The sequence below is a fragment of the Somniosus microcephalus genome, unplaced genomic scaffold (assembly GCF_052327205.1).
Source record: "Somniosus microcephalus isolate GS21.2 unplaced genomic scaffold, FLI_Smic_1.0 scaffold1950, whole genome shotgun sequence".
NCBI classification, from domain to species: Eukaryota; Metazoa; Chordata; class Chondrichthyes; order Squaliformes; family Somniosidae; genus Somniosus; species Somniosus microcephalus.
The window spans coordinates 1-11,386 of record NW_028227137.1 but is presented as its reverse complement, the minus strand read 5'-3'; the positions used below and the strand labels follow the sequence as shown (position 1 = coordinate 11,386).

The window sequence follows — 11,386 nt, the reverse complement described above, 5'->3', positions numbered from 1 at the left end:
TCTGGACTCAACTATTCCAACACTCTCCAACCATCCACCCTCCTTAACCATCAGTTCATCCGACTCTTCTGCTGTCCCGTGTCCTAACTCGCACCAAGTCCCCTTCACCTATCACCCTGTGCTCCTGGTCTAGCAACGCCTAGATTTTATAATTATCATCCTTGTTTTCCAATCCCTCCATGGCGTCGCACCCTCCCTATCTCTGTAACCTCCTCCAGCCCGACAACCCTCCGAGATCTCTGCGCTCCTCCAATTCTGCCCTCTTGCGCATCCCCCCCACCCCCCCCGCCCGATTTCCATCGCTCCACCATTGGCGGCTGTGCCTTCAACTGCTGAGGCCCTAAGCTCTGGAATTCCCTCCCTAAACCTCTCCGCCTCTCTCTCTCCTCCTTTAAGACGCTCCTTGAAACCTATCTCTTTAAAAAAAGGTGACCATAAGCTTGGTCAAAGAGTCAACCACATTGCTGTGGGTCTGGAGACACATATCGGCCAGACCGGGTAAGAGCGGTAGATTTCCTTCCCTTATTCCCTGACATTAGTGAGCCAGTAGTTTCATGGTCACTAGCTAGATTTGTATTCCAGATTTATTTAATTAACTGAATTTAAATTCCACAGCTTCCGTGGTGGGATCTGAACTCACGTCTCTGGATAATTAGTCCAGGCCTCTGGATTACTAGCCCAGTGACATTACCACGATTGCTACCTGTCCTAATATCTTATGTGGCTCGGTGTCAAATTTGCGTCTGATTTCCGATCCTGTGAAGCGCCATGGGACGTTTTATGACGTTAAAGGTCTTTCCTGCTGTGTGTGGGGGGCTTCTACCCGCAGCATTGGGCGGATTGAGCGGAGCCTGTACCTGCTCAGCAGCCAGCGCCTCCCCGTAATGTTCCAGAAAGTTCCCGGTGAGCACCGAGCCCACGATCGTCAGACCCTTGCCCGCTTTCAGCTGCGACGCAAACGTCAAGAGCCGCGGGTACTTGACATGAAGATCTTCGTCCAACTTTATCAGGACCAGGAGCTGGGGCCTGGCGGGAAAATGGAGAACGTCAGTGAGACACAGACAGAGACAGACAGAGAGCGAGCAAGAGGCAGCGAGCGAGACAGACAGACAGAGAGAGAGAGAGAGACAGAGAGAGAGAGACAGAGAGAGAGAGAGACAGAGAGAGAGAGACAGAGAGAGAGAGACAGAGAGAGAGAGAGACAGAGAGACACAGAGAGAGAGACACAGAGAGAGAGACACAGAGAGAGAGACACAGAGAGAGAGAGAGAGAGAGAGAGAGAGACAGAGAGAGAGAGAGACAGAGTCAGTCACAGAGAGAGAGTCAGAAACAGAGAGAGACCAAGAGAGAGAGAGACCGAGAGAGATGGTTTGATTCAGACTGTCATAACATGAGGAAAAAACTCAGAAAAATATCAAACCAAAAAGACAGACAACCAGAAAACGATGAATTACGCCTTACTTATTGTCAAGCACTAACACAATACAAAAACACACTCAGAACCAAGAAAGAACAGTATATTAAGAATAAACTCAGCTCCATTGAGGAATCTATTGATTCTAATTGTTTCTGGGACAACTGGAATACATTACACAAAAAACAACACGACGAATTGCCCATTCAAAATGGAGACACATGGGAAAACCATTTTGAAAAATTATACCAGAAAAACACACTAAGCCCAGAGCAAGATCTAATATGCAAAGAATTGGAAAAGCTCGAATTGGCCATAAAAGATTACCAAAACCCGTTAGACTCCCCAATAACTGAAAAAGAGCTATTTGAAAAATTCAAGGACCTGCGACCAAGAAAAGCTTGTGGTGCAGATGGCATCCTAAACGAGATGATTAAACACACTGACGATAAAATGAAATTGGCTATCCTAAAACTCTTCAACTTGGTTCTGAGTGTCGGTTACTTCCCTGATATCTGGAACAAAGGACTCATAACGCCCATATACAAAAGTGGAGACAAAGTTGACCCAAATAACTATCGAGGCATCTGTGTGAACAGTAACCTGGGGAAGGTATTCTGTAGTATCATAAACAAAAGACTTATAAACTTCCTTGAGGAGCACAATGTCTTGAGTCAAAGCCAAATAGGATTCTTACCAAATTATAGAACATCGGACCATATTTTCACCCTACACACCCTAATCGACAAACATGTTCACCAAAACAAAAGCAAAATTTTTGCCTGCTTTATAGATTTCCAGAAGGCTTTTGATTCTATTTGGCACGACGGTCTATTCTTAAAACGTATTGAAAGTGGTGTAGGGGGAAAAACATATGATGTAATTAAATCAATGTATACAAACAATAAATGTGCAGTTAAAATTGGAGACAAACAAACAAAATATTTCTCACAGGGGCGTGGCATGGTGCAGGGCTCGCCTATCTCACTGACACTCTTTAATATTTACATAAATGAATTGGCAAAACTACTTGAACAATCTACAATACCTGGCCTCGCCCTATATGAATCCAAGGTTAAATTCCTCCTCTATGCAGATGACCTGGTTCTGCTCTCACCAACTGAGGAGGGTCTACAGCAGAACCTGGATCTGCTGGAGTCGTTCTGTCAGACCTGGGCCCTGACAATAAATCCCCAAAAAACCAAAGTCCTTGTGTTCCAGCAAAGATCCAGACATCAGGGACCCAGAATAAACTTCACACTAGGAGCAACTAAAATTGAACAAACTACAAATTACACATACTTAGGCTTAAAAATCAGTTCTACGGGAAATTTTCATTTGGCTGTGAATGAACTGAAAGAGAAAGCAAAAAGGGCTTTCTATGCCATTAAAAAGTCAATCCAAATAGAAATTCCAATTGGCATTTGGCTCAAAATTTTTAAATCAGTAATTGAACCAATTGCACTCTATGGCAGTGAGGTGTGGGGTCCGCTAACACAACAAGAATTTGCAAAATGGGACAAACACCCAATTGAGATCCTACATGCAGAATTCTGTAAAAGTATCCTCCGGACTCAGAGGAAAACCGCAAACAATGCATGCAGGGCAGAACTAGGCCAATATCCACTACTAATTAATATCCAAAAAAAGAGCCATCAAATTTTGGAAACACCTAAAAATGAGCAACCCCCACTGCTATCATTACAAAGCCCTGAAATGCCAAGAGATGATCATAGAGAAGAGTCCCCTCAGTCAACTGGTCCTGGGACTCAGTGAAGTAATTGCTAACACTACTAATAATAATCAGCCCCAGGACAGTGACATCCTAGCACAGAGAATTCGACCCAACACAATTGTCAATAAACAAAAGGAAAAATATTTGACCTATTGGACAGAAACGACAAAAACCCAAAACAAGCTCGATTGCTATCTGGCCCTAAACAGACAATACACCATGGCTGAATACCTGACCATGGTAAAAGATAGCAAACTGAGAAAAACCTTGACAATGTACAGACTTAGTGAGCATAGCCTGGCCATCGAAAAAGGCAGACACAGGCAGACCTGGCTGCCAAGAGAGGACAGGATATGCTCTCACTGCAGTCAGGGAGTGGTGGAGACAGAGATGCACTTCCTCACAACTTGTGGAAACTATCAGGACATAAGGGGGAATTTCTACCCAAAATTCATAAAAATATGCCCTGAATTCAAAAATTTGAATGACCACCAAAAAGTCCCATACCTACTAGGGGAACAGAGAAATTGTGTAACCTCAGCGGCAAACTATGTTACAGCTTGCCACAAGCAGAGGGACAACCATTAAATCTAAGAAAAGATTATATGCATATCATATGTGTGTATATTTATGTATACAGGGATATATCTGTCTATACACTGTATGTCTAGATCTGCGTTTACGTGTTCAATCATACATGTTTTTCTGTGCTTTGGCAACATAAGATGTACCTTGTCATCCCAATAAAGCAATTTGAATTGAATTGAATTGAATTGAGAGAGAGACAGAGAGAGATAGAGACAGAGAGAGATAGAGACAGAGAGAGAGAGAGACAGAGACAGAGAGAGACAGAGAGAGAGAGAGACAGAGAGAGAGAGACAGAGAGAGATAGAGACAGAGAGAGAGAGAGACAGAGAGAGAGACAGAGACAGAGAGAGAGACAGAGAGAGAGAGACAGAGAGAGAGAGAGACAGAGACAGAGACAGAGAGAGAGACAGAGAGAGATAGAGACAGAGAGAGAGATAGAGACAGAGAGAGAGATAGAGACAGAGAGAGAGAGAGACAGAGAGAGAGAGAGAGAGAGACAGAGAGAGAGAGACAGAGAGAGATAGAGACAGAGAGAGAGAGAGAGACAGATAGAGACAGAGAGAGAGAGAGACAGAGAGAGAGAGACAGAGAGAGATAGAGACAGAGAGAGAGACAGAGACAGAGAGAGAGAGAGAGAGAGACAGAGAGAGAGAGAGACAGAGACAGAGATATGGTTGGCAGACTGTAACTAGTGGTTTGCCGCCAGGATCAGTGAATGGGCCTCAGCTATTTACAATCTATATTAATGACCGAGTGTTATGTATCCAAGTTTGCTGATGATACAAAGCTACGTGGGGCAGTAAGCTGTGAGGAGAACACAAAGAGGCTGCAAAGGGATATAGACAGGTTAAGTGAGTGGGCAACATGGTGGCAGATGGAGTGTAATATGGGGAAATGTGAGGTTATACACTTTGGCAGGAAGAAAAGGAAAATGGTGAGAAACTTTCAAATGTTGGTGGTCAGAGAGATTTGGGTGTCCTCGTGCAAGAAACACAGAAAGCGAGCATGCAGGTACAGCAAGTAATAAAGAAGGCAAATGGCATGTTGGCCTTTATTGCAAGAGGGTTGGAGTATAAGAGTAAGGAAGTCTTGCTACAATTGTACAGGGCCTTGGTGAGACCACACCTGGAGTACTGGGCACAGTTCTGGTCTCCTTATCTGAGGAAAGATATACTTGCCTTGGAGGCGGTGCAACGAAGGTTCACTAGATTGATTCCTGGGAGGAGAGGGCTGTCCTATGAGGAGAGATTGTGTAGAATGGGCCGATACTTTCTGGAGTTTAGAAGAATGAGAGGTGATCTCATTAAAACATACAAGATTCTGAGGGGGATTGACAGGGTAGACGCTGAGAGGTTGTTTTCCCCCTGGCTGGAGTGTCTAGAACCAGGGGGCACAGTCTCAGGGTAAGGGGTCGGCCATTTAAGACTGAGATGAGGAGGAATTTCTTCACTCAAGAGGGATGTGAATCTCTGGAATTCTCTGCCCCAGATCCCCAGAGCGGGAGAAACAGACAGACAGAGAGGCCCGATGTTGTCTGTCTGTGTGCCTCTCTCTCTCTCGGTCTCTTTCTACCCCTGTTGACCCTCTCTCCTTACCTCCAGTTCTTGGTGTGAGGCGGGCCTTCTTCCAATCGCAGCAAAGCGAATCGAGCGGCACTGAGCGACAGACCGCGGATCCCGTCTCCCCACTCCTTCTCGGCCCTGAGAAGCCAGACACGGTTACAGAGCCCACAGCCACACGCCTCACAACCGCACCCCCCCAATGCCAGGCCCAGCCTCCACACTGACCCCGGCCGCACCCCCACCCCCGACGTTTCGACTCCATCTCGCGAACCCAGGCACTGACTCCAACCCAACCCCACCCGTCCGAGCCCAGGCACTGTCCCCTGACACCACACTGACCCCAGCCCGACCTCCGACACTGCCCCCCTAGCCCCACCCCGACCCCAGGCCTGTCTCCGACCCCAGGCCCTGTCCCCGATACTGACCCCGACATGATGCGGACCCTACCCCGACCCGAGGCACTGCCCCCCTCGCCCCACCCCGACCCCAGGCCCTGTCCCCTGACCCCACGCTGAGCCTGGACACTGCCCTCCAACATCACGCTAACCCTACCCTGACCCCACCCCGACTCCTGGCACCAACCTCTGACATCATACCGACCCCAGGCACTGCCCCCTGACCCCAGGCACTGCCCCCGACCCCAGGCACTGCCCCCTGACCCCAGCCCGAACCCAGGCACTGCCGCCCTGACCCCACTCCGACTCCAGGTACTGCCTCCTGATCCCACTCCGACCCAGGCACTGCCCCGACACCAGACTGACACCACGCACGGCCCCGACCCCAGGCTGCCCCCAGGCACTGGCCGAGTCTACCCCGCCCCCCCGCCCCACTCACCCTTGGTACTCGATGTACTTGTAGATCATCCCAGCGATCACCATGGCAATGATGGCATAATACCAGGAAGAGATGAACATCAGCGCCAGGCAAAGACTCATTCCCAGGAATGAGAGCGTCCTAGAAACAACACATCAGGTCAGTGAGTGACCCCTGACCCCACACACCGGGTCAGTGATTGACCCCTGACCCCACACACCAGGTCAGTGAGTGAACCCCGATCCTCACACACCGGGTCAGTGAGCGACCCCCGACCCCCAATCACCAGGTCAGTGAGCGACCCCCGGCCCCGAGACCGGAGAAGCAGCGGACCTGCGCGGGAGCAGCCCGAGGCGGGAGAGCTTAAAGGCTTGAGAGGGAGCAGTCAGAGGCACCGAGGCCCACAGCCCTGAGAGCGGAGAAGCAGCGGACCTGCGCGGGAGCAGCCCGAGGCGGGAGAGCTTAAAGGCTTGAGAGGGAGCAGTCAGAGGCACCGAGGCCCACAGCCCTGAGAGCGGAGAAGCAGCGGACCTGCGCGGGAGCAGCCCGAGGCGGGAGAGCTTAAAGGCTTGAGAGGGAGCAGTCAGAGGCACCGAGGCCCACAGCCCTGAGAGCGGAGAAGCAGCGGACCTGCGCGGGAGCAGCCCGAGGCGGGAGAGCTTAAAGGCTTGAGAGGGAGCAGTCAGAGGCACCGAGGCCCACAGCCCCGAGACCGGAGAAGCAGCGGACCTGCGCGGGAGCAGCCCGAGGAGGGAGAGCTTAAAGGCTTGAGAGGGAGCAGTCAGAGGCACCGAGGCCCACAGCCCCGAGACCGGAGAAGCAGCGGACCTGCGCGGGAGCAGCCCGAGGCGGCTGAGTATAAGAGGGAGCAGTCAGAGGCACCGACCAATCCAGGTTCCAGGAGAGAGGTAAAAAGTAATCCAAGTGTGACGTCACCAGGGAGCAGGTAAGTGATTGGTTGGTGAGTATTTCTCTCTTTTCAATACAAGCTTGAATTCTGTGGTGTTAAATTTCTGTGGTGTAGTGGGGACAGTTGGTAAATAAAGCGCCCTAGAGTATACCTGTAACTGGGGTATTGAATAATTTTTTAGATTAATTAAAGGAGTAAGTCATGGCAGGAGAGCTCAGACCCGTGTTCTGCTCCTCTTGCTCCATGTGGGAAGTCAGGGACGCTGCCAGTGTCCCCGACGACCATGTGTGCGGGAAATGCATCCAGCTGCAGCTACTTGTAGACCGCATTGCGGCGCTCGAGCTGCGGGTGGATGAATTTTGGAGCATGCGCGATGCTGAGAGGCTCGTGGAGAGCACGTTTAGCGAGTTGTTCACGCCTCAGGGTAGGGCAGCACAGGGGGTGACCATCAGGCGGAGCAACAAAGGCAGGCAGGTAGTGCAGGGACCCCCTGCGGACATCCCCCTTTCAAACAGGTATACCAAGTTGGATACTGTTGAGGGGGATGACTCACCAGGGGAAGGCAGCAGCAGCCAGCTTCCTGGCACCAGGGACGCTTCTGCTGCTCAGAAAGGGAGGAAAAAGAGTGGGAGAGCAATAGTGGTAGGGGATTCTATCGTAAGGGGAACAGATAGGCGTTTCTGTGGCCGCAAACGTGACTCCAGGATGGTTTGTTGCCTCCCTGGGGCCAGGGTCAGGGATGTCACTGAGCGGCTACAGGGCATTCTTAAGGGGGAGGGTGAGCAGGCAGAGGTCGTGGTCCACATTGGGACCAACGACATCGGTAGGAAGGGGGATGAGGTCCTGCATCAAGAATTTAGGGAGCTAGGTAACAGATTAAAGAGCAGGACCTCAAAGGTTGTAATCTCTGGATTACTCCCAGTGCCACGTGCTAGTGAGTATAGGAATGGGAGGATAGAGCAGATGAATGCGTGGCTAAAGAGTTGGTGTAGGGGGGAGGGTTTTACTTTCCTGGATCACTGGGCCTGCTTCTGGGGAAGGTGGGACTTGTACAAGTCGGACGGGTTGCACCTGAACCAGAGCGGGACAAATATCCTTGCGGGGAGGTTTGCTAGCACTGTTGGGGGGGGGGGGGGTTTAAACTAACTTGGCAGGGGGATGGGATACAGAGGGGAGCTGAAATAGGGGGTGATGTGCTGCCAATTATAGAGAAAAAAACAAGTCAGCTTGGTAGACAGGGCAAATATATAAGGGCAAGGCTGGATGGCATCTATTTTAATGCAAGGAGTCTTGCAAATAAGGTGGATGAACTGAAGGTGTTGATAAACACATGGGAGTATGATATTGTTGCTATCATGGAGACATGGTTGAGGGAGGGGCAAGACTGGCAGCTCAATATTCCGGGGTACAGAATCTTCAGGCGAGACAGAGGGAGGTATAAGAGGGGGTGTCGCAATATTAATTAAGGAGTCAATTACTGCAGTAAGGAGGGATGATATATTAGCAGGTTCCTCTAATGAGGCCATATGGGTGGAGCTTAAAAACAAAAAGGGGGCAAGCACTTTGCTGGGAGTGTACTATAGGCCTCCAAACAGTCAGAGGGAGATAGAGGAACAGATATGTAGGCAAATCTCAGAGAAATGTGCAAATAATAGGGTAATAATAATGGGGGATTTCAACTTCCCCAATATTAACTGGGATAGTCAGAGTGTGAAAGGCTCAGAGGGTGTAGAATTCTTAAAGTGCATCCAGGAGAGCTTTTTGAGCCAGCATATAGAAAGTCCTACAAGAGAGGGGGCGGTACTGGACCTAATTCTAGGGAATGTGGCCGGCCAAGTGGAAAAAGTGCTAGTAGGTGAGCACTTTGGTGACAGTGACCATAATATGGTAAGATTTAAGGTGGTCATGGAAAAGGACAGGGATGGGCCGGAAATAAAGGTTCTAAATTGGGGGAAGGCCGATTTTAATAGGATAAGGCAGGATCTGGCCAAAATGGACTGGGATCAGCTACTTGTAGGAAAATCCGCAACAGAGCAATGGGAGGCTTTCAGAAGGGAGATTGGGATCATACAATGGCAACATGTTCCCGTAAAGGTCAAGGGTGGTTCCAAAAACCACAGGGAACCTTGGATGTCAGGGGATATACGAGAATGGATTAGGAAAAAAAGGAGGGCTTTTGGCAGATACAAAAGGCTAAAGACGGAGGAAGCCCTAGAGGAGTACAAAAAGTGCAGGGGGATACTTAAAAAAGAAATTAGGAGATCAAGGAGGGGCCATGAAATAACACTGGCGAGCAAAATAAAGGAAAATCCTAAGATGGTTTATAAGTATATGAAGGGTAAGAGGATAACTAGGGAAAAAATAGGGCCCATTAGGGACAAAAGTGGCAATCTGTGTGTGGAGCCGGAAGATGTAGGAGGGGTTCTAAATGAATTTTTTGCATCTGTTTTCACTATGGAGAAGGACGATGTAGACATAGAAATAGGGCGGGGGGACTGTGATATGCTCGAACATATTAACATCGAGAGGGAGGAGGTATTGGCGGTTTTAGCTGGCCTAAAAATGGATAAATCCCCAGGCCCGGACGAAATGTATCCCAGGCTGCTGTGTGAGGCAAAGGAAGAGATTGCGGGGGCTCTAACACATATATTCAAGACCTCTCTGGCCACAGGGGATGTGCCAGAGGACTGGAGAACCGCTAATGTAGTACCATTATTCAAGAAGGGAAGTAGGGAAAAACCGGGGAACTACAGGCCAGTGAGCCTAGCATCAGTGGTAGGAAAATTATTGGAAAAAATTCTGAGGGACAAAATTTGTCTCCACTTGGAGAGGCAAGGATTAATCAGGGATAGTCAACATGGCTTTGTCAAGGGAAGATCATGTCTGACTAATTTGATTGAATTTTTTGAGGGGGTGACTAGGTGTGTGGATGAGGGTAACGCAGTGGATGTGGTATATATGGATTTCAGTAAGGCCTTCGATAAAGTCCCGCACAGGAGACTGGTCAAGAAGGTAAGAGCCCATGGAATCCAGGGTGCCTTGGCACATTGGATACAAAACTGGCTTAGTGACAGAAGGCAGAGGGTGATGGTCGAAGGTTGTTTTTGTGACTGGGAGCCTGTGGCCAGTGGGGTACCACAGGGATCGGTGCTGGGTCCCTTGCTGTTTGTGGTCTACATTAATGACTTGGATATGAATGTAAAAGGTATGATCAGTAAGTTCGCGGATGATACAAAAATTGGTAGGGTGGTAAATAGCGAGGAGGGTAGCCTCAGTCTGCAGGACGATATAGATGGGTTGGTCAGATGGGTGGAACAGTGGCAAATGGAATTTAACCCGGAAAAGTGCGAGGTGATGCACTTTGGGGGGACTAACAAGGCAAGGGAATACACAATGAATGGTAAGACCCTAGGCAAGACGGAGGGTCAGAGGGATCTGGGTGTGCAAGTACACAGATCCCTGAAGGCGGCGGAACAGGTGGATAAGGTGGTAAAAAAGGCATATGGGATACTTGCCTTCATTAGCCGAGGCATTGAATATAAGAGCAGGGAGGTTATGATGGAGCTGTATAAAACACTGGTTAGGCCACAGCTGGAATACTGTGTGCAGTTCTGGTCGCCACACTATAGGAAGGATGTGATCGCGTTAGAGAGGGTGCAGAGGAGGTTCACCAGGATGTTACCGGGGCTGGAGCGCTTCAGCTATGAAGAGAGACTGGGCAGATTGGGTTTGTTTTCCTTGGAGCAGAGGAGGCTGAGGGGGGACATGATTGAGGTGTACAAAATTATGAGGGGCATAGATAGGATGGATGCTGAGGAGCTTTTTCCCCTTAGTAGAAGGGTCAATAACTAGGGGGCATAGATTCAAGGTAAAGGGCGGGAGGTTTAGAGGGGATTTGAGGAAGAACTTTTTCACCCAGAGGGTGGTTGGAGTCTGGAACTCACTGCCTGAAAGGGTGGTAGAGGCAGGAACCCTCACAACATTTAAGAAGCATTTGGATGAGCACTTGAAACGCCATAGCGTACAAGGCTACGGACCAAATGCTGGAATATGGGATTAGATCAGACAGGGCTTGATGGCCGGCGCGGACACGATGGGCCGAAGGGCCTCTATCCGTGCTGTATAACTCTATGACTCTCTATGACACCAGGTCAGTGAGCAACCCCCGACCCCCACACACCAGGTCAGTGAGTGACCCCTGACCCCCACACACCGGGTCAGTGAGTGACCCCCGACCCCCACACACCGGTCAGTGAGCGACCCCCGAGACACACACAGGGTCAGTAACCAACCCCCACCCCCCCAACCCTCGGCCCCCCTCACCAGTGGTAGTATCGAAATCGGGGCCTCCAGTTCGGGGTCCG

The 11,386-nt window shown here is 49.7% G+C and overlaps 1 protein-coding gene across 1 annotated transcript; it reads right to left on the bottom strand.

Annotated features, from left to right (window-relative positions):
- Positions 1 to 730: 730 nt before the first annotated feature.
- Positions 731 to 11,380, bottom strand: LOC147080161 (solute carrier family 12 member 6-like). Its single transcript, XM_085981240.1, has 4 exons — positions 11,346 to 11,380; positions 6,134 to 6,253; positions 5,333 to 5,437; positions 731 to 1,026 (listed from the first exon to the last, which is right to left on the bottom strand). The coding sequence occupies exons 2-4, from the start codon at positions 6,232 to 6,234 to the stop codon at positions 732 to 734; spliced, it is 501 nt and encodes a 166-aa protein (XP_085837366.1). The 5' UTR covers positions 6,235 to 6,253; positions 11,346 to 11,380; the 3' UTR covers position 731.
- Between the last annotated feature and the right edge of the window lie 6 nt (positions 11,381 to 11,386).

Bases quoted from the DNA above. Each gene is read 5' to 3' on its own strand.
- LOC147080161 (XM_085981240.1), bottom strand. From the start codon at position 6,234: ATGAGTCTTTGCCTGGCGCTGATGTTCATCTCTTCCTGGTATTATGCC. The intron at 5,438-6,133 runs GTGAGTGGGGCG...CTGGCTTCTCAG, and splicing joins AAGTACATCGAGTACCAAGG to GGCCGAGAAGGAGTGGGGAG. The intron at 1,027-5,332 runs GTAAGGAGAGAG...TTTTCCCGCCAG, and splicing joins CCTCACACCAAGAACTGGAG to GCCCCAGCTCCTGGTCCTGA.